Raw genomic sequence first — 26,744 nt, forward strand, 5'->3', positions numbered from 1 at the left:
GATAGTTCATCAGAGTATCAGCCAGCCTAAATGCATCTCTACTTAAATGGAAATAACAGAAACCATGTGCTAGAATTATTCACTGTGATTTTTTCCTCCAAACTGCCCTGGTCTTTAACCATCCTTCAGGGTAGGGAGAAATCAATGAGAGTCAAGTGACATACAAGTTTAATTAATATAATATAGTAGTAGGGTTTAAGTTATTCAGCCAGCACTTATGAGTTGCTGAGGAAAGGTTGGTCAGGACGAGTTCCCAGATTTTCCCAGACTGTGGCTTGTCTGAGTGTCCATGCTCTTTCCCTCCTACTACAATTGAATTTTGTGTTGACCTGAGCCTGAGGCTACATGTAGTAGAACCACTGCAAGTAAGAAAAATAGTACTGTTGCTCAGAGATGGAATGGATGGCAATGTAGATGGGGACGTGTAATGGAATATGGAACATGAGGAAGGAGGAACAGGGATGCTTTGGTTATATAAGGAGCTGTGGTAAGTGGTCTGGGGCTTAATACAGAGTCTGACTTCATTCTGGTAACAAGGCATATTCAAAAATGCTATCTGCCATGTAACATATATTCTAAACACATCTTATACATCTCTGAAAAAAGTATACGTGATTTAATATTGGCATCTTATGAAAAATACCCTTTGAATGTGTTTGTGATTATATTTATCCAGCCTGAAATTAACAGCTGATTTCTGCCATTATGATTAATGTCTTTTTCAAATCCAATTGCTGGTCCAAATTACTTCCAACTGCTTACACTCTTCTGCCAGCCTTTGCTGGCAAATTTTGAATTTGACCTAAACGATTTTATAGACAGCAATGTTTTTGAGCAGCTTGGAACAAAAGAAAGTAAATTTGTCAATATAGTGGTACACAATACAAGAAACCGTTATATTTCACTGGCCTTATTTATTTTTTTAAATCAGCCACCTGACAAGAATTACACCATTGGCAATTATCCAAAGAAGCATAAGGAGAAAGTCAGGAAACACCATCTGAGGACATTTTGCATTATTTTTTATATGAGATTTTTCAAAATCTGTTTAAAAGATGTATTTGGGGAATTGCTTAGCAGTGCTAAACTACATGCAGACAACTTGATCAGCCTAACCTGAGGTTATGATCTGCAAATAGTCACTTTCCTATTGCTTGATTTTTCTAATTGGTAGAAATCATGGGGACTGTCATTTAAAGAAAAACATGAGAACATTCAAGTGCTTTTAGGTTCTCAGCCTAAAAATGTTAGTTTATAGTGCAGCAAAGCGAAGTAAGATTGCAATATCAGAGAATCGCTAATACAGTGAAAAATTAAATATTGTGTTTTGTGGGACATATCAAGCAATATAAAGCTGAGGAGAGTTGATGAAACTTCTTGGATGAGAAGCGAAACTTCTTCAAGGAAAAAAAAAGTCCAGTTGTCTTTTGAAAAAGCACTTTAGGGGCATGATCTGGATGACTGAGAATCTCCACAGACGTTAAGCAATATAAAAGTATTAGTTGTGCCCAAAACTGTATAAAATAAATTAGAATTAAGAAAAGGTTTCCACATTATTTCCCCTGAAGAATATCAGATGGACATTTTCACAATCAGATTTATTATTAGGGAAATATCTGAAATCTTCTATTCAGTATTACATATTTATTAACACTAAATAATTTGCCTATCTAAAAAGTATATAGTACTTCTCTTAAGCAATTGATATGGTTTCAATATTCTGATTTCTAATAGTACAACTTTTTTTAATCCCAGGTATCAGGCCTGGTGAGATGACAACTTTCAACTTTCTAAAAGAAATTGGCATTGCTGATTGAGTATCCATTTTACTATATCAAAATCTTGTTTTTACAGCTTCTCAGATTTATATTAATAAAACTAATGAGAAGTGACAAGTGATTTCCCAGTCTATGTATTTGCAATTTTATTGCATTGCTAAATTGTACTTCATGCATTATGATCTTTCTTGGAACTTTACATAACTATTTGCATTTTACTCCCTATAGTACAAGACAGAGAAATACAAAGTCCGTGTTTAGACTGCAGCAAAATAAAATGTATTTTAGGCGTAACCAAATGATCTAGTGAGGAATAAACGGATAATCTTATAGTGCATGTCAAATATTTGTTGATTTAACGAAACTGATTTCTCTTCCAAAAATGCTGACATAAAGCCAAAGTAAAAAAATACAATTTTTTAGTAGAAAATAAATACATTTTTTCTAATATGCCAGAATAATATGACTTGTTACCTTCTTTGGAAGCCAATTTACAATCATCATTATTCTATAGTATAGACATTCAATATTCTAGCAACCAATATTAGTGCTGATAGGAATATTCAAGTATTTGCACTAATATATATTGCTTAGAATCTCTTTATGTGGAATCAAGAAAATCATATATAAAGTCAAACATTATACTTAATTATTAATCTACTTCCACTCACAGTGCAGAAATGGCATATAGTATATCAGCTCTATGCAGCTACCTGCATGCCATAGATCTTGAATCTTATACATTATAACAGATAGAATAAAGCCATATGCATGAAGAATGGCATATGAATAGAATGACACATTAATCACACTTCCTTTTTTCATACTTCTCTATTATTATTATTATTATTATTATTATTATTATTATTATTATTATTATTATTATTATGGATCATCGCACAGTCAGCCAGATGTTCAGACTGGATTTGGCATTTTGTCTACCTATCGAGTCCTTACCCAGGACCTGGGATAGGCAGATGTGGATGTTTGATGGTATTACAGGTATCGTCGCAGGATGGAAGCAGTTCCTAATAAGGCCGCCTTTTGCAATTGACTAATAGCGAATTTGTCAATGCCAATGGTGTTCAAGTGGTGCTCCAGTTGTTTTGGGATTGCACCCAAGGAGCCTATGACTATTGGTACTACCCTTGCTTGCTTTTGCCACAGTCTTTCTATTTCTATTTGTAGGTCTTTGTATTTTGTTATCTTCTCCAGTTCTTTCTCTTCTATTCTGCTGTCTCCAGGCACTGCCACGTCCACTATCCAGACTTTTTTGTCTTTCTTATCGACAATTGTTAAGTCTGGGGTGTTATGTTGCAGGTGCTTGTCTGTTTGAATTCTGAAGTCCCAGAGCAGTTTAATTTTATCATTTTCTATGACTTTCTCTATTTTATGATCCCACCAGTTTTTGCTTACAGGCAAATGATATTTTTTGCAGATCTTCCAATGCACCATTGTTGCTACTTTGTCATGCCGCTGCTTGTAATCAGTCTGTGCAATCTTCTTGCAACAGCTTACCAAGTGGTCCACTGTTTCTTCAGCTTCTTTGCATAGGCGGCACTTACTGTCTGTTGCTGTCTTCTCAATTTTGACTTTGTATGCATTTGTCCTTAAGGCTTGGTCTTGTGCAGCCAGAATTAGTCCCTCGGTCTCTTTCTTCAATTTTCCTGCTCTTAGCCATTGCCAGGTTTTATTATTATCTGCTTTCCCAGCTATTTTTTTCATGTATTGGCCATGTAGTGCTTTGTCTTCCCATGCCTCTATTCTGTTCTTCATTTGGTCTTTCTTGTAGGCCAGTTTGGTCTCTCCAGTAGTTAGTAAGCCTTCCTGATATACTAATTTCAGTGCATCTTCATCATTGTTCTTCAGATATTCTTCCAAAGCCATTTTTTCTTCTTCAACCATCTGATGTACTTGTAGCATTCCACGCCCACCTATTTGCCTTGGTAGATAAAGTCTGTCAATGTCACTGCGTGGATGAAGGGCATGATTCATTGTCATTATTTTTCTGGTCTGCCTATCCATTGCTTTTAGTTCTGCTTGAGTCCAGTCCACTATTCCAGCTGTGTACCTAATGACTGGGATTGCCCAGGTGTTGATTGCCTTTATGGTATTTCCTCCATTGAGTTTGGACTTTAAGATCTTCTTCACTCTCTTGATGTATTCACCTCTAATCTTTTTCTTGACTTCAGTGTGCTTGATGTTGTCAGCTTGAAGAATACCCAAGTATTTGTAGTACTCTTCCTCATCCAGACTCTTAATGTTATTTTTGTGTATTATTATTATTATTATTATTATTATTATTATTATTATTATTATTATGGATCATCGCACAGTCAGCCAGATGTTCAGACTGGATTTGGCATTTTGTCTACCTATCGAGTCCTTACCCAGGACCTGGGATAGGCAGATGTGGATGTTTGATGGTATTACAGATATCGTCGCAGGATGGAAGCAGTTCCTAGTAAGGCCGCCTTTTGCAATTGACTAATAGCGAATTTGTCAATGCCAATGTGTTCAAGTGGTGCTCCAGTTGTTTTGGGATTGCACCCAAGGAGCCTATTACTATTGGTACTACCCTTGCTTGTTTTTGCCACAGTCTTTCTATTTCTATTTGTAGGTCTTTGTATTTTGTTATCTTCTCCAGTTCTTTCTCGTCTATTCTGCTATCTCCAGGCACTGCCACGTCCACTATCCAGACTTTTTTGTCTTTCTTATCGACAATTGTTAAGTCTGGGGTGTTATGTTGCAGTGCTTGTCTGTTTGAATTCTGAAGTCCCAGAGCAGTTTAATTTTATCATTTTCTATGACTTTCTCTATTTTATGATCCCACCAGTTTTTGCTTACAGGCAAATGATATTTTTTGCAGATCTTCCAATGCACCATTGTTGCTACTTTGTCATGCCGCTGCTTGTAGTCAGTCTGTGCAATCTTCTTGCAACAGCTTACCAAGTGGTCCACTGTTTCTTCAGCTTCTTTGCATAGGCGGCACTTACTGTCTGTTGCTGTCTTCTCAATTTTGACTTTGTATGCATTTGTCCTTAAGGCTTGGTCTTGTGCAGCCAGAATTAGTCCCTCGGTCTCTTTCTTCAATTTTCCTGCTCTTAGCCATTGCCAGGTTTTATTATTATCTGCTTTCCCAGCTATTTTTTTCATGTATTGGCCATGTAGTGCTTTGTCTTCCCATGCCTCTATTCTGTTCTTCATTTGGTCTTTCTTGTAGGCCAGTTTGGTCTCTCCAGTAGTTAGTAAGCCTTCCTGATATACTAATTTCAGTGCCTCTTCATCATTGTTCTTCAGATATTCTTCCAAAGCCATTTTTTCTTCTTCAACATCTGATGTACTTGTAGCATTCCACGCCCACCTATTTGCCTTGGTAGATAAAGTCTATCAATGTCACTGCGTGGATGAAGGGCATGATTCATTGTCATTATTTTTCTGGTCTGCCTATCCATTGCTTTTAGTTCTGCTTGAGTCCAGTCCACTATTCCAGCTGTGTACCTAATGACTGGGATTGCCCAGGTGTTGATTGCCTTTATGGTATTTCCTCCATTGAGTTTGGACTTTAAGATCTTCTTCACTCTCTTGATGTATTCACCTCTAATCTTTTTCTTGACTTCAGTGTGCTTGATGTTGTCAGCTTGAAGGATACCCAAGTATTTGTAGTACTCTTCCTCATCCAGACTCTTAATGTTATTTTCGTGGGGCATCTTGATTCCTTCAGTTTTCACTATTTTTCCTTGTTTGATAGTAAGTGTGGCACATTTGTCCAAGCCAAACTCCATTACAATATCTTGGCTATATATACGGACAGTGTTGAGCAGCGATTCTATTTCAGATGATGTTTTTCCATACAGCTTCAGATCATCCATGTAAAGGAGGTGGGATAGTCTGGCAGATGTTTTTGATGTTTGATAGCCATGTCCTGAGTTATTCAGTATTGTTGACAGAGGAAACAGTGCAATAACAAATAGTAATGGTGATAATGAATCTCCTTGAAATATTCCTCTCTTGATATTAACCTCTCCCAGCTCTCACCATTGATCTGCAACTGTGTCTTCCATTGTGCCATCGATCTTTGCACAAATTTTCTGATGTTTCTACTGACTCCTGTTATTTCTAGGCACTTTATTATCCAATCATGTGGCAGAGAGTCAAATGCCTTTTTGTAGTCAATCCATGCCACATTCAGGTTGGTCTTCCTTCTCTTGCAGTTTTCCAAGATCATTTTGTCTATTAGGAGTTGATCTTTTGTTCCTCTGCTATTGGGGCGGTTTCCTTTCTGCTCAGGTGGAAAGAGATTGTTTTCAACTAGATGCTGTTGTACTGCATCAGCTACCACACCAGTTAGTAATTTGAAAGTTGTTGGTAAGCAGGTAATTGGCCTGTAGTTGCCTGGTGTTGCCCCTTTTGCTGGATTTTTTATTATTAGGTAGGTTTTCCCAGTTGTTAGCCACTTTTCAATTTCTCCTCCTTGTAGTATATTGTTGAACTGCTTGGAAATGAGTGGGTGTATAACAGTTAGATGTTTCAACCAAAACCCATGCAGTTCATCTTCACCTGGTGCTGACCAATTTTTGATTTTCTTTGCTCTTTTTTCTACCATTTTTGTTGTTATTACTAGTTCTTTCATTTCAACTTCTGTTTTATTTGCATCCACCTCTTTTAACCAAGCCGCATCCTTGTTGTATTTCTTTGGGTTATCCCATATCTGCTTCCAGAACTGCACTGTTTCTTCCTTGTCAGGTACTGACTGATTCCTTGCAGTTTCTCCATTGATGGATTGGTAGAAACGTTTCTGATTGGATTGAAATTGGAGGTTCTGCCTATAGTTTGCAATTCGAGCTTCATATCTACTGATTTTCCTGGCTATAGCTGTTATTTGTTGCTTTATTATTTCCAGTGCTTCCTTGATCTTCCTTGTTTCTAAGTGGTATTTCTTGATTAGGTATTCTTTGGTCTTCTTGTTCTTCAGCTTCTTTTCTTTCATCTGTTCTAGCTTGCTTGCATGTGATCTTAACTTGCTGATCTTATTTTCTAGTCTAACCTTCCATTTTTCTGGTGCACTGTTTGTTTGTTTTTCTTCTTTGTTGATTTTGCATCCCAGGTATTCTGTTACAACTGCAGCTGTGCTGTACATTAGTTGGTTTGTTTCTTGCAGTGAATTGGTGCTTATACTTGATATTGCAATATTTGCATCTTTTAATGCTTGTGCTAGCTGTTTCTTTGGAACAAGCTTCAATGCAGGTAGCCTTATTCTGTTGTTTTTGTGTTGTTCTAGATGCTCAGTTATTCTTTGTTTCAATTCTTTTATTTCTTTAGTTAGAGGGTTTTGTTCTTCCTGAGGTAGAAGTGCCTGGTTTCCAAATGAGAACAGTTGTATATCTCTGCTAGATTCCTTCACTGCCAACTCCCCCTGGTTTGCCTCTACATTCTGAATTACTTCTGGTAAGGCTTTGATTTCTTTGCCCTGGGTAAACCTTTGCAGTTCGTCCAATTCTGTTTCTGTGAATACTTTATTTCGTGTTATAAATCGGCGTTGATCTGCTAGTCTCTGTTCTGTTATTTCTGATTCTGGATGTTGTTCTTTCCAGAACTGGTGCATTCGTTTTAGATATCCTCTTCTTGTTGGACTTGATCTGTAGTAACAGATCATTATTTCTTTGTTTTCCATCACTGTGTATCTGCGATGGGTAAACACCTTTTCTTCCAGTAGTTCTGCAGCTGCTGGCCCTGGTTGCTCAGCCAACAGTCCTGAGTCCTGTAACCCATTTTTCACCAGATATCCAGGAACTCCAATATCTAGCGCGGACCTTGTTAACCCGGGCGACGTCCGAGCCGGTATGGCATTCTGAAATTTACGTCTCACCATATTTTTTATGGGAGAGACACTCTTTGTCTGACTCCTCTGATGAGACCTGTCCAGTATGGTTGAACCTCTGGCATAGCTCTCATCTTCCTAAGAGTACACAAGCCCCACAACCACGTCAAGGTAGTGCCTCACTGGGGGATTATTATTATTATTATTATTATTATTATTATTATTATTATTATTATTATTATTATTATTATTATATTAGCCTTAGTGGTATATAACCTCATGCATTTTTCTGAGCAATACCCCACAGACACAATTCACCTTACTTCCTTCTTACATAGCATAGCAAATTTCTTATCATGAGTAAATTTCCTCATGGTTGTATGAATACAATTGAAGTTACATTCCATTCATATGTTCAGTTTTGGGGGTTTGGCAAGAGAAAAAAATAGCAATTATTTTAAAAATAATATAAATGTAAAAATCAAATATAAAAATAATATATGTTCTACATTGTTTTTGTGTGTTTGTGTTATTGACTGCTCGATGGGAAAGGATTAACAATACTAATAATAAACTAGGAACAATGAATAAGATTCATCAAGACATCAAGGGTAAAAGTGAGGAACAGACACAATTAATCACCGTGCCTCTGGGCAAAGCCAGGTCTTTGGCGGCTGCTTTAAGGGCAACTGGGTCAAGGCCATAGTTCTAGAAGTTTCAGGCAGCATTTTAGTCAATGCAATTTTCAGCACTTTTTTACTAAGTTTTCCTCTTAACAATCCAAGGGACAACAATTTTTATGAAGAATGAACATTTCTATCTAAGATTTTAGTTCCATTCCTATGTTCTACTTCGCCCAACACCATCTTTAAGGCATATGACTGATATATAAGACCTAGTACTTTGGAACTTGATAGTTCCCTCCCACAACCTTCTTTCTATTAGGTTAAACCAGTGGTTCTCAACCTTTTTAATGCCATGACCCCCAACTGGTCGTAAGTCGAGGACTATCCAACTGGTCGTAAGTCGAGGACTTTCCCTGCCCGGGAGTGCGGCGCATGCGTGGTGCTGCCCCCTGTGCCGGCCAAGGTGTAGCTGGCAAGCGGCAGAGATGGTGCAGGCTGACCACCGGCTGGGCCACCAGCTGGCCCAGCCCAAGGGAGGTAAGGCACCCGCTGGGCCCCACGCGTGCCAGCAAAGCTCCCTGCGCCTGCCGGCCTCCCACCTCCCACCCCTGGCACTCTTTTACTTACATTTTTAGTAGTTGCTCAGCAGGGAGGGGTGGAAACTTCCAGACAGCTTGCCTTCGCTGCAGAAAACTTGCAGCACCGTTTGCAGAATGGGACTTTTGGCGGGCTCAGCAGGGCAGAGACAGCCTGTACAATTCCTATTGGCTTTTGAAAGCCAATAGAATTAGACTCTATTCAAGAGAGTCTATTCTATTGGCTTTCAAAAGCCAATGAAATAAAAGGGAGTAGCACAGCTAAGGAAAAGGGGAAAAAATGGCAGACTGCATTGTTTGGCGACCCCCGTAAAATGGTCATTCAACCCCAAATGGGGTCCCGACCCACAGGTTGAGAACCACTGGGCTAAACGATTAATCTGTTAGGCTTTTGCACTTTTTTTTTCTCACTTACTAAAAGGTGTCCAAACTAGGTATTGCCTGTTCTCAAGCCAAATGTTAGCTAGAGAGTAAAATTTTAACACTTTGTTCCCACAATGCTCTTTGATATGTTGATGTCCAGGTAGCGTGTTCCACCATGCCTGCAGTTTAAATACAACTCTTTGTTCCTATACAAAATTCAGGCTGTGAGAAAAGCAATGAATATAATACTTTAGCAGGACCTTAATTAATAAACCTCACACAAATACTATTGTTCCATTTGGAATGGGGTATCCTGTACTTTCTTTAGTAATTCAAAAAAGAAAAAACTTAACTGCACAAGACAATCCTGGCAGTCTTTTTAATATTTTGGACTTGTCCTACATTTACAGGTAGACCTTGATGTATGACCACAATTGAGCCCAAATGTCCATTGCTAAGTAAGACAGCTGTTAAATGAATTTTCCTCATTTTATGACAATTCTTGCCATAGTTGTAAAATGAATCACTGCAGTCGTTAAGTTAGTAACAGGGTTGTTAAGTGAGTCTGGCTTCCCCATTGATTTTGCTTGTCAAAAGGTCGCAAAAGATGATCACAAGATCTCAGGACACTGCAACCGTCATAAATATATGCCAGTTGCCAGGCAACTGAATTTTGATCACATGACCATTGGGATGCTACAAGGGTAATAAGTGCGAAAAAGGATTATAAGTTAATTTTTCCAATGGTGTTGTAACTTCAAATGATCATTAAATGAATGGTTATAAGTTGATGACTACCTATATTTCTATGTACGGCTTATTTAATTCAACCCATTCAAGTCATGCAGTGCTTGTTTATCGTGGCCAGAGGGATTTCTGGGATGGAAGACTGAAGAACATTGAGAATCTATGTCAAGAGAGTATAATCCTATCAGGCTCACCAAAGAGGTGAAAGTCACACCAGCTGCACAGCTAAAGCAAGCTGGAGCCTATAATAGGCAGTAGCAATGTAGGAAGAAATTGGAGGCAGATGATCACTTTAATAATAATGGCAAGGGCATCAATTCATACGGCATGGGAGAAGATAACAGGAAACCCTTCTTATATTTTACCAAGAAACCTACAGGTGGTCGTTGACTTATGACTGCATATCTATCAAGAAATATGAGATAGATTTAATTTCTCCCCATCCCGCCCCGCCCCAGGCAGAGATCATCTTTTAAGGCTATGTTGTTACATCACTTTTTGAATCCTGGGAGGCAAAAAATTGAATCTACTCAGAGCAGAGGGGAGAAAAAGGATATTTATGTATATAAGTTTGCATGTTTTCTCCTTAAGTAGGGTCAACAAATGACTTAATAGTCTAGATTTGGTCTTTCATAATATTCTAACTAGGTTTCGTGCTGTCTTCAAAGATTGGATTGGGGATTGTTATCAAACATAAATCTGGGGAAGGTTGCTATATATGTTAACAAATATTGCAATCAATTGATCACAAAAACCACATAATAATGATCCTCAGTTACAGCATTGGGATGAAGGTCATAATATAATACCACAGGCCAGGATGCCTAACCCTGTGATCTTTGACTATCATGGCTAGATGGAGAATTCTGGGAACTGAAATTCACAAGTCTTAAAGTTGCCAAGGACAAACACTCCTGCCATAGACTAAAAAGGAAAAGATTGAGGCTCACACTGTTTGAGGAGAACCTTAAATTTATTTAGTCTAATGCTGTGTTGAGGATACCACTAGTTAACACTGTCTAAATATTCTGCAGTTTTTCTGGAAAGAAAAAAGACTCCCAGTGGAATTAGATTATGGTGAACCACATAACAAATTATTTGGGGGCGGGGAAGGAAAGAGTTTCAAAACCACTATCAAAGAGCTTTGAAGAATCATTGCACTAAATAAGTCATGTGGGAAACAAAATAATTGCCATGAAGCCTAATGCAGCCTCCACAGAAATCTGCAGCATTAAATTTTATATTAACATATAAATTATTCACAAAAATCTGTAACACTTCCTCATAAGGGTCAGTGATAAATACTTGATGGAACATAAAAGCCATAGACATGCTTATAAATTAGTAAGTATGTTATGAATGGTATTATAAACCGTTAATAAATTGTAATGCTGTTAAATATTCATAACAGCTGTCATAGAGGACATCTGCGTATCAATGGATCTATGATGTATCACAGGCATTGAAAGATAGATTCACACCACAGCACCAATAAAGAAAGTAAGCAATTGGTTTGGCGGTCTTTCAAGGTTATTTAGAAGAAAGACAAGGATGTTCACCGACTGGTTAGAATTTTGTATGAAATGATGACGTAGAAATAGTATATGACCTAGAAATAGTCTACAAATTATGGAACTTCAATATCAAGATCTATTGTTGAAAGAAAAATCTTCATCAGGGTCCAGTCCAAGCCGGGAATAAACAACATGGAGATTGCTTTAGAAAGAAGGTTGTAGTTGTAGTTTATTGAAGAGGAGAGCCAGACAGAAAGATGGAAAAACTGACCACATAGAGCAGAGTGATGGGCTTTTATACCTTCTGGGGCTTTTGAGGTTGTTTCCTGTTCCTGTTTGAAGCTTTGTATTTCCTGTGTTATGTACTTTGACCTGAGTCTGAGTTTGCCCTTTTGGTATGGGTGGGTTAATCCTATGATGCTTCTTGTCCTTAGAATTTGGGTGGGGATATGTTGATTTTAGGTGTCTTTGTCTTCCTAATTTCTAGCTTCCTGATTTCTAACTCCAACCTTCCTGAATGGATTACTGAATTTGCATTTTGAAAAGCTGGCCTCTGCCTAAAGGCTGGGGATGATTTCTGGGAGCTGGTTTCTGTCTTTTTAAAGATCTTCTCCATTATTCCTTTGGGGAAATATATTCTGCTTTTTTAATATTCCCCAAAATATTTCTTTCTATGGATTCTTCCCACACTAGTCCAAATTTTCAATTTATGAGCTTAATTCTTCAAATCCTACTGATTATTTAATTGTGTGCTCAGGCAATAGCAGTGATAATTTTCTGTTATTAATTTTATTAACCAGGACTAACAGTAAAGAACTTCTTTTACCACAGTTAGAATTATATTTTTGCTGTGAACATGCGTGTGTTTACTGTAAGTCAGTTGATACACCCACTCCCAAAAGTCAACAGTATTTATGTGATTCTGTGAATGCTGAAAAATCAACCCCAAATCCACAGCATCTGTGGTCTGATTCAGAAAGGAAAGGAAAGATAAATGACAACTTCTCATAGACAATGATCTATGGAAAGAGTCAGCAAACTTTTTTCTGTAAAGGGCCAAATCCTGGCCCTCCATAGGCATGGCTAATAGATCTGCTGGCCAAGGATGGTGCTGGTCCACCAACAAAGAAGCTGTTGATAAGTTCTCCCACCCCCCAGGTGCACCTCCTCTAGCTCCACTCTTCACTCTGGAAGCTAGGATGAATTTCAGGCTTGGTGATCTGCTGCTGCTCACCTGCCCGATATTCTTAGCCCACAGACCATGCTGTGCCAGACTGGTCCACAGGCTGTATTTTCTCAATTCCTGCTCTATTGTAATGCAAAATCCTCCTATGTGAGACCAAAAGGAAGAGTTATACTTAGAATGATATTACCAGAAAGAAATACTGAGGATGGAGCATTTTTGGTTCATTCTTCTTCTTGCTTGTTATGAAAGTTTAAAGTTCCTGCTGCTTTATCAGAAAAAAAAATATTCCTTTGAAACTATAGTGCAATGTTTTTTTCTTTTAATCTGAAACTAGTTAGGAAAAAATATATACATATTATATTTTATAAAAGAATGAATTCTTAAGCTAAAAATGAGCAATTCTATGAGTTGGTATAGCCACAGCTAAAAGAACAATCTTAGATTGTATGGAATATATCTATATCTATCCATCCATCCATCCATCCATCCAACTATATCTATCTATCTATCTATCTATCTATCTATCTATCTATCTATCTATCTATCTATCTATCTATCTATCTATCTATCCATAAGGACAAGGTAACAACATATACATCATCATACAAATTATGTACTTGTATACTATCTTCATAACTAATTTAAGCCTTATCAATTAGATCATGACATCATAACGCTCTTATTGTCACCTCCCCTCCTAAACCTCATTCCTCCCCACTTCCCATCCCCAGATTCCTGCATTTTTGTGGATTTCGGGCATTCCTGATTCTAGGTCAGACACAATTTAATAGAATCTTCCCTCTTGATCTGTCTGCTGCTGTAATTTAAGACAATTCCTTGTCTATCTTTTGATTCAGGCAGAAACCATCCCGGTCTTTGAAACTCTCACAAAACACTGAAAGCACCCAAGGCAGTTTAAGTGGCCCGTTATCAGGCAGGATTACCAATTCAAACTGCTTCCATTCTTAAAGGAAAGTGCCATGCAAAATATTCCAGAATCCTGCTTGTCTATTGGAGATTGGATTTGCCATTAATTACACCTTCCATTACAGGTAGTCCTCAACTTATGGACACAATTCAGCCCAACCTTTTTGTTACTAAGCAAGACAATCGTTAAGTGATTTTTGCCCCATTTTAAGATCTTTCTTGCCATAGTTGTTAAGTGAATCATCAGAGTTATTAAGTTAATAACATGGTTGTTAAATGAATCTGACTTCCCTACTTATTTTGCTTGTCAGAAGGTCACACATGGTAATTACATGACCCCAGGGCAGTGCAACCATCATAAATATATGCCGATTGCCACGTGTCCAAATTTTAATCATGTGACCATGGGGATGCAACATTTGAAAATAAAATGTCACTTTTTCGGTGACATTGTAACCTTGAACGGTCACTAAATGAATGATTGTAAGTCAAGAACTACATGTTATACATGTCATACATGTTACAGGAGGATAAAAATGCAAAAGGCTAGCAAGTTTATTCTTCTACATAAACAAAAAAAATGATCATAGTGGTCTTCTATTACCTTTCCACCAAAAACAATCCCAGTTAAGAAATGAGATGCAAATTAAACCTTGTCAAATTATGAGACATTTTAATCACTGGCAATTTAGTCGAGAATCTTGCAAAGAATTTCAGGCGTGATTCAAAAGTACATTGATCTCTTTGGCAAGCGTGTAAAAACTGAACGAAATGGGAAATAGGACCCTTGTAACTATGAGCTTCCCAGCACTAGCATGGACTGCAATAAATTACAAAGTCTGCATTCCATTTGCTGAAATAGACTCGATTTATCATTTTATTTTAAAGAGATTCCATTATGCTAATGTCTTACAAAAGCACTTTCTAGTCTTTCTAGAAGGTCAACAGAGGACACAAATTATGAGATTTAGAAGTATGTCAGAGAGCAAAGCAAAAGTACTAAGTTTTAATAAAGAGAGACATAAACATGGCTACTTTCAACAATTTTATAAAAATACTTTTTGTAGACATATCAATAGATATAGACATATTTCCTATTTTCACTTGTCACTTGTTAATAATAGAAGCTAGTTAATTAAAATGAGGTTTACTTTATAAAATATCATTTCCCACCACACAAATTTAAGAGTCTGATTTTTTGGTGTGCATGTGGCACATTGTCCAGATACGCACAACCCAAGATTAATAAAATATTATGCCTTGGAATGGAAAACAGTTTGTCTCTAAGAGCTGAAAAGAAATATGGTTTCTAAATGTAGCATTTCAACAAACAGACTTTTCCCTTAAAAAGATAAATCTTGTACGTCTTTCGCTGCCACAGGAAGAATTCAGGATCTATTTAAATGCATTTTTATATAATATGATAATTCCTAGAATGTAGAACAATTGCTCAGTTAAAGTACTGCAGATAATGCTTATTATTGTTGCTTTGTTTGTTAAAAATAGAATTGGAATAGTATTAATAGAGCCATTTTGAATCAAGTGTCATGCACGGTGCCATATACATAATATGTAATGAAAATAACAATCTGTTTCTATTAATGCTTTAAGGTTTTCAAAAAGCAGCATATAACATAGGTATCCTTATGGAAAACAGTGTACAAATTTAATGTTTGGCTATAAGGACACAGATTTTAAACTGTATGAAAATGTATGTGTATATTTTAATTTAAATATTTAAATAAATATCAAATTTAAAGGTAAACCAATCAGAATACAGGACAGATTTTTTTTTTATGCCTTCAAGTCAATTTTGACTCCTGACAGTCAAGTCACTGGAACAGTCACTGCTGTTTTCTTGGCAACATTTTAGAAGTGACCTTGTCTTCTTCCTAGGGTTATGAAAGAGTGACTGAATTAAGGTCACCCAGTTGGCTTTATGTCTAAGGTGGAACTAGAACTCACAGTTTTCCAATTTCCAACTGGTGACTTAACCACTGCACCAAACTGGCTCTGTATAGGGCAGAATATAGAAAATAAAATAGATTTAGCTATCGAAAGAACTGTGTACTTTAAAATAAAGACATTCTTCAAGAGCACAAAATACCACTAATGAATGAAGAACCTTTGAAGCTAATAAACTGTGAGCGTGAGATGATTATTTCTGCTTAGAATGGACAACCCTAATTCCTTTACCTCAAATTCATCTCTCTCTCTTTCTCTCTCTCTCTCACACACACACACACACACACACGCACACGCACACATACATACACACACGCACACACTCCTCATATCCTCTCTTTGCCTTCTCAGTTCTTTAATGTTATTTTATTAGCTGAAAAGGGATTCTTCTATTCTTTCTTGAAGAAGAAACAACCCCCCCCAAAGATTATGTTCTTATACTTACAAGCAGTAGGTTTAATCTGTTCTGTATTGAACAAATTAATCTTTTTATTCAGAGATCAAATGATCTTTCGGTGATGAAAAAACCTGCAATTTATCAACCTGGATCATATTAATGTAAAGAAAAATGCACATACTATATATTTCTGTTTCTTGTGGCCACTATCTTGAGGAAAAAACATGTGATTTATGGAAAAAAATGCTTATCACTAAACCTACAGCTTGATAAAACTTCAAAAGATGACCCAATATAATATGGGTACTGAAGAAAATTCACCTATTTCCTGAAATGATTATTTCAGACCAATAAGCTTGGATGAACGCTGATTTAATTGCAATCTATCATGTTCTTTTAATCCTTCAAATGTTGGTTAATCCATGCAAGATTAGTACAAACAAGCAAGTTCTTCATCTGAAATGTTTGTTCTAACATTAAAAAAAAATAACCCTCTCTGTACTGAACTTAAGGATTTACTTAAGGATACAAGAGGATAAATTCTTAGGCATCCTGTTTTTAATGAAGGAAGATGAAAAGTCACACACAGCAGCAACTGTGCTGTTGGTATATACATGATTCATTTGTTGAGCATTTATAGCTGCTCCCACTGCACTATATCACAACAGAAGTGCATGCTTTACCCAAGGCCCTTTAGATGGTGCTCCCATTTTGATGGAGTTCTCAAGAAAAAGATATCTACTTCCTCCTTCCCCCACCAAATAAAACCCACAGGTCTTGAATATTCAGATCAATGCAATATTAAAATCAGTAAGAAGAGAGGAGCATCATATTGTTTCTTGACCTGAAAGTAATTTGACAGTGTAAATTTGGACATGTGACAAGCAATACAGTAATTTGGATTGCTTTTTTGCCTTAGGCAACTTGAGTCTCGGAACATTTTTTTTTTTGTAGATGCTCAATAACTAAACCAATTTTTAGCCTTTTGTAAGAATCTTTCTTCTTGTAATTCCAAGAAGCTACTCTCAAGAGATTATTTTGTTTTTTATCTAGCTCGGCTGTACTCAGTTCCAGCTTGAAGCTCCTATTAGATGCTATGTACAATTTTTTTAAAAAATCATTAGACAATGCTAATAACTTATTCATGTTAAGAACTGAGTATATAAATATGCAGTTTTGATATGACTATGGAAAAATCCTACTTAACAGATAAATTTAATAATATAGTTAGAATAATAAATAACCAGTTAGATGAGGGCTAAAATAGGTCTGGAAACATGTGTTCATGTTCGTTTTTTTTTCTAATGCTTAGGTCTAATATTTGCAATTCTGTTCTTCCCCGATGTATAAATTGAGCAACTCAGTTTGGAGACAGCAGCCAAAAGTTACATCCAGCCCTTGTTTGAACAAGTTGCTCACTAAGAACTACCCGCAATGCTGGAATGAGGTTGAAATACCGATCAATGCTATTTGGACACTCCAAAGAATCTCAGTCCAGATATAGCTTTAAATAACATTATTCTTTTTCTTCTGGGCTTGAGTGATATAACTCTTGAGTCAGCCCTAATTTCTAAAATTTTGTTTTTTTAGTGCATCTCAAATAATTCAATGAAATGATCCATACATTTTCTAGATTCCAGTGCTTCCCAAATATCTTCTGTGCAGCTATCAAGAAGATTCAAGTAAACTTCTTTTGTTCAGTCTAAAATATTTCCTTCTACCTTCAGAATTTAGAGGACTTACCTCTTGTTAAATTCTAAACAATATCTTGTACTAGAACTGAATGACTCTCTCTGCTAATTAAAAAAAATAAAGAGTAAAATGAGATTAGAGAAAATAGTTTGTTTCTTGGGTTGACAACAAGAATTAAACAAAGAAAATTAAATATGTATGCATAAGACTATATTGGACTAGTGACTCCCAAATAGATCTTGGGTATTATACAATTCCAAGAGATAATTCAGGTAAACTTAGAACCATCACAGAATGCCTCGGTTAAAAAGAAAAATAATGAGGCGAAAGGAATTCTGAAAATACTGTGTCTAAATTTTAATAACTTTACAGAAAAGAACATAATTCAGTAACAGCAGGACCAATCTCAGTAATGTCAAAATGATGACAGGTACAATGTTGTCAGCTAACCAATGTTGCATATTTGCATTTCAGCCTCTGATGCAAATACATTGCATGGCATTTGTGTGATGATGCCATCAGGCCCGTGTCATCACTTTTCCTACCATGCACATGTATGCTATGAATTTGCAGCTACACAGAAAGCTTTACAACAAAGAAAAAAAATGCAAACATGTCTATTTTGAATGAGTAGATTCATGTTGTTCAGCTGATCTTTAAGAACTTACCTGAATTATTAGGTGGAATAGGAATTCTGTTGTCCAAAATCACAGCAAGTCCCAATGAGTCAGAAGGTAAAAGGTTGGTACTAAGATCCACACGAGTGAGACTTGTGGATTCTCTTCCATTGCTTGATAGGAGGAGCCTGGGATTTTCATTCTCACTCTTCTGCCGATTCTGAACAATATGAACAATACTTTGCTGGGGTAGATCACAGTTCTGGAGAGGGGGAAAAAAAATCAAATTCCCATACATGTTAGAGTTTGAAGTCTTCATTATCATCTCATCTAATTTTTTTACACAGTTCTCAAATACATTTAATATAGAGTGAGTGGCCAAGGGTCGGAATGGCTGACAACAATGACTCTAAGAATAATGAATCTTAAGAAAAAGTGATGTAAACTGCCGAACAGGGCATTATTTCCTTCACCAAAAAGGTCAAAATATTTGGACATTTCTATACCTTAAACAAAAAACATCGAAACCAATCAACCTTGCTAAAATATTTTACATAAAGATAATATAATAATAATAATAATAATAGTAGTAGTAGTAGTAGTAGTAGTAGTAGTAGTAGTAGTAGTAGAAGAAAAGTTGGAAGGGACCTTGGAGGTCATCTAGTCCAACCTCCTGCTCAGGCAGGAAACCCTATACCATTTCAGACAAATGGCTGTCCAGTCTCTCCTTAAAAACTTCCAGTGTTGGAGCATTCACCGCTTCTGGAGGCAGGTTGTTCCACTGGCTAATTGCTCTAACTATCAGGAAATTTCTCCTCAGTTCTAGGTTGCTTCTCTCCTTGGTTAGTTTCTACCTGTTGCTTTTTGTCCGGCCTTCAGGTGCTTTGGAAAATAGTTTGACTCCCTCTTCTTTGTGGCAGCCCCTGAGATATTGGAACACTGCTATCATGTCCCCCCTCGTCCTTCTCTTCATTAAACTAGGCTTACCCAATTCCAGCAGCCATTCCTTATATGCTTTAGCCTCCAGTCCCCTAATCATCTTTGTTGCTCTTCTCTGTACTCTTTCTAGAGTCTCAACATCTTTTTTACATCGTGGTGACCAAAACTGGATGCAGTATTCCAAGTGTGGCCTTACCAAGGCATTGTAAAGTGGTATTAACACTTCACGTGATCTTGATTCTATCCCTCTGTTAATGCAGCCTAGCACTGTGTTGGCCTTTTTGGCAGCTGCAGCAAACTGCAGGCTCATATTTAGGTGGCAAAGATTGATTCACCGAAACTTGTGTTTCAAAAGTATAACTGGAAAGTGAATGGCAAAGTTTTATATGGGCCCACTAGGCCACTTTATTCAAAGTTTATGCAAGAGTACTTTTAATTTGTGCTTCTTCTCCTGGAACCTCAAAATGTAGAGATGATGTTTATGTCTAGGTGAGAACCAGCATTTTTAATTAGATTTAAATGGCAGGCAGTGTCATTTAAGATGGGCATGATACTAGCACTAATATACTTTCCTGTCTAGCCATGGGCCCTATGTAATGGTCTATGAGGAAAAAGGAAATAGGGTGAAGAGGCAGAACTAAGGTGAAGAGACATGGTCTACGGAATGGTCAGATAAAAGAGACTCAGAGGAACCTGTACTAACTTCACAGACTATAGAGGAAGCAGTGAGGGATTTGTACTTTCAGACTTAAAAGATTCTGTTAATGTAACCTTTTAATAAAGTAGAATTAGCTCATCTGGTTGTTTTTCCTGTCTGATCTACTTGGGAAGGCTGAATCAATCCTGCACATTTGTGATCCCTTCGCCCCATTTCTCAAGTTCTTTCTCACATACCACATTCTCCACTCATGTGTCTAGCAGCTACTTTCCAAATCCCATCCATTTCTAAAGGGCTTTTTGCAACAATTCCTTGTGAATACAGTGATTTCAGTTTTTGTTTTAAAATCAGAGAATTATGGGGTGTCTCAAAAAAAAAACCCTTGAATAAAGTGTCCTTTAATTGTAAAGACCTAATTCTTCATATTAAGTGTCCTTTAGTGCTAAAGATATACATTCAAAATAACTATTATATAGAATCCATTACTGGCATAATTAGCAAAACCAACCTTTTCCTGGAAAAATCATACAGCGTAAAACTGAGCTTTGTTAATCTATTTGATAATCCAGTTCTAGTTCAAATGGCCTTATTTTCTGTGATAAGAAGAGAAATCATATTCAAGTGGAAGTACAAATCTCCTTGTCTGTTCAGTATGCATTCTGTGGATTACTGCTTTGGAACCATTTTGGACATAGAATTGGAGAAGTGACATACAGAGAAAAGGTTTTCATATTAAAGTTTAAAAGTTTGTGAATACTTTATTTTCCACGTACTTTATTTTCAAGTACATGGATTTTGGATTGTGATCCTTCAGTTTCAGAACTGTGTTTCCCATAGTATCCCTGAGTTTACAAACTTTCCTGCTTGGGACAGATTTACTTCACAGAAGGTTGCAATAATAAAATATGCATATAAGAGTGAAAAACCCAACATTTTGTTACCTAGATAGGGTAGTATACAAATCCATTAATCTGATTCATTGATGTAACATGTCTATCCAATTGCGATTTAACACAAAATGTTGAATAATCACTGATGGATTCCAAATTTATCTTACTTATTGTAGGTGTACAGAGGGAAATGAGTCTGCCAGTACTAATTTAATAAATCTATTTTTATTTTATTGAATCAATTTTATTATATTAAATGTATAATATGGTAAAGTATACATTATACAAGGTAAATGTATAATAATGTCATTTAAACCATAATATATACAATCTGGACTAAAATATGAAACCAGTTCATGCAATTTTTACATTTACCATTCCAACAAGTACAACTATAAGGGATTTTTTTCTTTTATGACACAATTAGCTTGTGTAACAATTGAGAAATTAATAACGACTACTAGAAAGATGAGACTATAACACTAGACAAAGCTGTCACATATGAAGTAGCTTTTGAAACTGAAAGTTACACATTCACTTTAATGCAAAATCAATTCTCAGGGATAGAATTCGGAGAGACATAAAGTAACACACTAAAAAAAAGAGGAGAAACATAAAAAGTCCTCCATAGAGAAAAAACTAAAAACATCACATCTGATTGCTCTATTATTACTGTACTACCCTTTAAGACTTAGAGGACAGACTGCATGTTGTATCTTTAAACTGTGATTCACAGAAATAAAATCAATTAGGAAAAAACACCTGCTTATCCACCCTGCCCTTTTCATTTTTGCTTAGAATTGTAAGAACTAGTGGGCAGAAGTCTAAATTACCAGTAGATGGCAGGAAATAGCAATTTCCATGTTTATTTGCTGTCATCTAGATTTTGCATTCTTGACTGGCAAGGCCTTAGAAAATGAGTCAAAAAGGCTTTTCCCACCCTTTCCTCACTCTTTTAGGAAAAATAGGATGTTACAGAGCCTGAAGTCTAATGTAAATCCTGTCATGTTGCTTGAGACTAACTAGCACAAATAAGGACGCTATTTGAATCCATTAATGTGTACGGAAACCCTATTCCTGTACAAAAATACAAAAACAATTCACTGATTCCCAAATTACTTCATAACGTGGGAAATGGAGGACTGAAGATGGCTCCAAAAAGCTAAACTGATGACTGTGGTAGAATGAAGAACCATGGAGTAGATTTGCTCTTCCATAATTTCTCTTCAGACAAGGAGAGGACTTTGGTCATCTATAAGTGCTCCTGATAGCTGCTCCTTGCAAGGAGACCTCAAAATAATGGTCTGCAGCAGATTTAGACTTCTGGGAGATGAGGGAATACCCAACTTGCTCAAACCATGGTTGGTGCCTTTGAAAGGAAACTAAGTTTGCATATTTTATTTTCTAACTACTTTGGGGAATTGCTTTTTAGCTATTAGGAATCTTTAGGATCAAACAAGTTTGATGACATTGGGTGAGTTTTCTTTAGCAAAAGAAATGTTAACTACAAATTTAAGAACTTGGGTTCAATGTGGGCAATGGGCAGCATGGGCAGTTATATATATTTCCAGAATAGTACACATGTGCTATTCTATGTGAGCAGCATTGGTTGTCAGTTTGTTTCTGAGTCCAATCATGATGTTGGTTTTAACCTTTAAAGTCCTTCACAGCATGGGATTGGGTTATCTGAGGAACCACTCTGCCCTCATTACATCTGCCTGTCTCATTAGATCTGCAAAGAGGACATGCTTCAGGTACTGCCTGCTAAGGACTTACACTTGGAGGGTTCCAGGAGATGCACTTTCTCTACCATATTTGTGGAATATTCTGCTCCCTACCCCAAAGTGAAGTTATACTCATCCTTGTTAATGTTTCATAAGTCCCTAGGACCTGGTGATGTCAACAGCCTAGAGATCTCAGGGGTCTGCTGATATTCTAAGATGTCTCTCTCCTAAACATGGTTGTATTGCTTATGAGAAGGTTGAAAATATAAATTTGAAAAATAAATAAATAATTTTAAACACTAATTCTGGAATAAAAAGCAAAGGGGTGATTAAAACTTTGATTTTAGAATGTTACAAACAGATTAAGAGTCCAGGTAAATCTGAAATGAGATTTTGAAATTGATTATAAAGGATCCATTTGTTTTGATTTTTTTATTAAAAAATGAGATTTTTTTTATAATCAGAGAGAACTAGAGGACACTAAAGATTGCAATTAAAGGAAAAGAACATTTGAACTTGACTTACAATTATAGAATGAAGCAAAATGTTCTTAGACATATTGAAGGATATTTTTGAACAATTGACTCAGAAGTTAATTTTAATAGTGCCAACAGAGTGATCTGCCTCTATGGCAAGACTGCATCTAAAAAGTATTTTGGAAGAGGAACACATTTTACCTGACAAGGTAGAAACTGAGTTTAAAGTCGATTTTCAAATAACAGATTACAAAAATCACATGGAAAAAGATGTAACACTGGACATATAAAAGAAACCAGCTTATGTCTCTATAAATAAAAGGGATATACAAGTGATAAACTAAGACAGTGACCTGGATAATTTTCCTATACTGCATTGGATTTACAAAACAAGTTTGTTAAAGTTTTGAAGAATCTCATGAGAAGGGACAAAGGAAAAATTGAAAAATATTAAGTTCTATGACATTCTAGACAGCATACTAAAAAGCAGAGACATCACCCTGCCAACAAAAGTGCGTATAGTCCAGGCCATGGTTTTCCCAGTTGCAATGTATGGCTGTGAAAGTTGGACCATAAGAAAGGCTGAGCGCCAAAGAATTGAGGCCTTTGAACTATGGTGCTGGAGAAGACTCCTGCGAGTCCCTTGGACTGCAAGGCGTTCAAACCGGTCAGTCCTAGAAGAGATCAACCCCGACTGCTCTTTAGAAGGCCAGATCCTGAAGTTGAAACTCAAATACTTTGGCCACCTAATGAGAAGGAAGGACTCACTGGAGAAGGGCCTAATGCTGGGAAAGATTGAGGGCAATAGAAGAAGGGGACGACAGAGAATGAGATGGCTGGATGGAGTCACTGAAGCAGTAGGTGTGAATTTAAATGGACTCCAGAAGATGGTAGAGGACAGGAAGACCTGGAGGAACATTGTCCATGGGGTCGCGATGGGTCGGACACGACTTCGCAATTAACAACAACATGACATTATTTGAATGGACTACAGGATAAAGATTGTTAGAAGTAAAGGAGGGAATATAAAGTTGGTTTATTTGATCAAGATTAAGTTATTTATTTTTTCTTTCTTTTCTGCACTTTCTTCTCTTTCTTTTTATTCCTCTATCTTTTTTTCAGTTTGTATTAGTTTTTACTGTTGTAATCTTTAATAAAATTATAGTAAACCAATTCCATAGTATTTTGCATGAGCTTGGATCTAATTATGCAGATTACACATATACCCTTTCAGAATTGCAGTGCTAGAGATCCTCAAATCTACACTGTTTTCAAGATGTAGTGCAGACATACCTAAGAGATCTCGTTAACTTTCTGCAAACATTTTCTTCATATTTTTTTTTAAATCAACATTAAACTTCGAATAAATGACCGTATTTGCACACTATTAAATCCAATATAAAGAGATCAAAATAATAGCAAAAGTTATTGGTGAGAGAGTTACATCCACAAAGTAAAAAATTTTCTACTACATGCCAAAAACAATGATTTAAGCAACAGTTAGCAAAATAAAATCATGCCAAAAAATATTAAAAAGCTTCTCAGTGCATCTGCGTGCAGTTTTTGTTAAACAATCTTTCCTGTTTCTGTACTTTCACTTATTTTAAAGGTTAGTCGGAAAGATAAGAGATACATTTGTGTGTATGCAATATCTGCATGAAATTATTCATTGCTTTTTCTGAGTTCAAAATGCCACAGGAGTTTTATAGCTTTCTTTCTGAGGAACTCTAGTAGCAATTGATAGCAAATTAAAGGAAGCAAGTCTTAAAAACATACAGTCATGAGGCTCTCAATCACTTTGAGGGGCTATATGAAAATGATTTCCATAGAACTTTTTCACTCTTCCTAGGACTGAATTATTTTTGCTATTCCAAAAATAAAGAGATTGAATTGATGGGTAAAATTAATAATGACATCTTCAAAGTTTACCTTAAAGGTGAAGAACAGCTAGTGTTCCAGAACACCTGTTCAAATAAATCCTCTATACATATCAGAATACAATGCTTCTCAGCAATCAGTCAAAAGATATATTTATAAAAGGCAGGAACTGAGGATTTTAATAGACAACAATTAAATATTCAATTATAATTAATTAGGGAAGACTAAAAGTTTCAAAACCTCTTCTTTGAATCTAAAAATGGCCAAAAATTCCCTTTGGAAGAGATTTAAAAAAAAAAAAATCTATTTCCACCAATGTCCACATCTGATCCCAAGACCTTGGGGATCTTCAAAAATAGCATGGTAACTGCACAATTTGGGATCAATTACTGCCCGAGATCAATATTTTTTAATAACATGTTCATATTGTAAAAGTAGTCAAATTTAATCATTTATATAATTCTTATGCAAAATATCTTATGCAAAATATCCAATGAGTTCTTAACTTACCTCTAAGATCCTGTAAACCCATTTAGATGGTGCATTTGAAATTAAAGGCAGAATTCTATAATTCATCACAAACTGATTTTGATATTCTGCTTAGTTTTAACATAAGCTTGCTAGTGACATTAAGAACTGCCAGTCAAGTACAAGTAGTCCTCAACTTACAACAGTTCATTTAGTGACCATTCAAAGTTACAACGGCACTGTTTTTCACACATTGCAGCGTCCCCATAGTCACATAATTAAAATTCAGACATCTGGCAACTGAATCATATTTATGACAAGTGCAGGGTCCTTGTGTCATGTGATCAACTTTTGCGGCCTTCTGACACTCAAAGTCAATGGGGAAGCCAGATTTATTTAACAGCCATGTTAAATAATTTAACAACTGCAATGATTCACTTAACAACTATAGCAAGAAAGGTTGTAAAATGGGGCAAAACTCACTTAAGAACCCGGTCGCTTAGTAACAGAAATTTTAATAATAATAATAATAATAAAGTTGGAAGGGACCTTGGAGGTCATCTAGTCCTCATTTGTGGTCGTAAGCCGAGAACTATCTGTAACATAACCCTCAATAATCTCCATCAAACTGGTTGTGGAAAACCACATGCATATGTCACTGGATCTCCGGCATTTTGTCTTCCATAGCACAAAACAAAAACTTAAGAATAACGTCAGGTTACACCTAGATGTGTTATTTACCAGATTGATTATGAGGATTGGTTCATCCTTTTCAGAGATGTATAGTTCTATTTGCATGTTCACTCTCCCTACTGGTTCCATCTGTTATTTGGAACTTTTAGGGAAAACCCCTGTTCTTAAATATGGATATTGAAAGCATAAACAGGAGAGCCTATGACTTTAATTAGACTCATATTAGGAAAGCATTTCAAGCTGGGGCAGGGATGCAGGTTGTCTCCACACAAAGGAGGAGTTCTCAGAGTATGCAAAAGAAGTCAATCTACTCAAGGGAATTAGATCAAAATGAAAGATTTCTGGTCAGAGAACTACTGTACATCCAAGTCAATATTTCTGAATTCAACACTTCTCAAAAAGATGTGATAAATTAACTGACTTTAAAAGAAACTCCAGAGTGTAGACCAGTGGTGGTGAACCTATGGCATGCGTGCCAGAGGCGGCACTCAGAGCCTTCTCTGTGGGCACGCAGCAGAGTTCGTCAGCAGAGTTCGCCAGAGTAGTGAGTACGTGGCATTTGGAAGCAACAGGGCAGGAAGCGAGTGAGCAAGCGGCATTGGCCTCCCTGGGAATGCCCTGGGGATGGCGAGGGACTGGCAACCATCGCTCTGGCCCCGGCCATGCCCACCCAGTCTGCCGTGACCACTGCAGCCATGCCCCCCCAGTGGGCTACACCCCCATGCCCCCCCCTGAGGTCACCACAATGCTGATGCAGCCCTGGCACTTTGCGATAAATAAGTGGGTTTG

At 36.7% G+C, this 26,744-nt stretch overlaps 1 protein-coding gene across 3 annotated transcripts in view; it reads right to left on the minus strand.

Annotated features, from left to right (window-relative positions):
- Positions 1-26,744, minus strand: part of LOC120312740 (E3 ubiquitin-protein ligase parkin-like) — a 489,002-nt gene that overhangs the window by 254,493 nt on the left and 207,765 nt on the right. For all 3 annotated transcript variants that reach the window (XM_039353870.1, XM_039353871.1, XM_039353872.1), the window contains one exon: positions 18,281-18,491. In XM_039353870.1, coding sequence (XP_039209804.1) covers positions 18,281-18,491 — 211 coding nt within the window. The remainder of the gene's footprint in view (positions 1-18,280; positions 18,492-26,744) is intronic.

Source organism: Crotalus tigris, unplaced genomic scaffold (genome assembly GCF_016545835.1).
Source record: "Crotalus tigris isolate CLP2741 ecotype Arizona unplaced genomic scaffold, ASM1654583v1 scf7180000018526.697782, whole genome shotgun sequence".
NCBI classification, from domain to species: domain Eukaryota; kingdom Metazoa; phylum Chordata; class Lepidosauria; order Squamata; family Viperidae; genus Crotalus; species Crotalus tigris.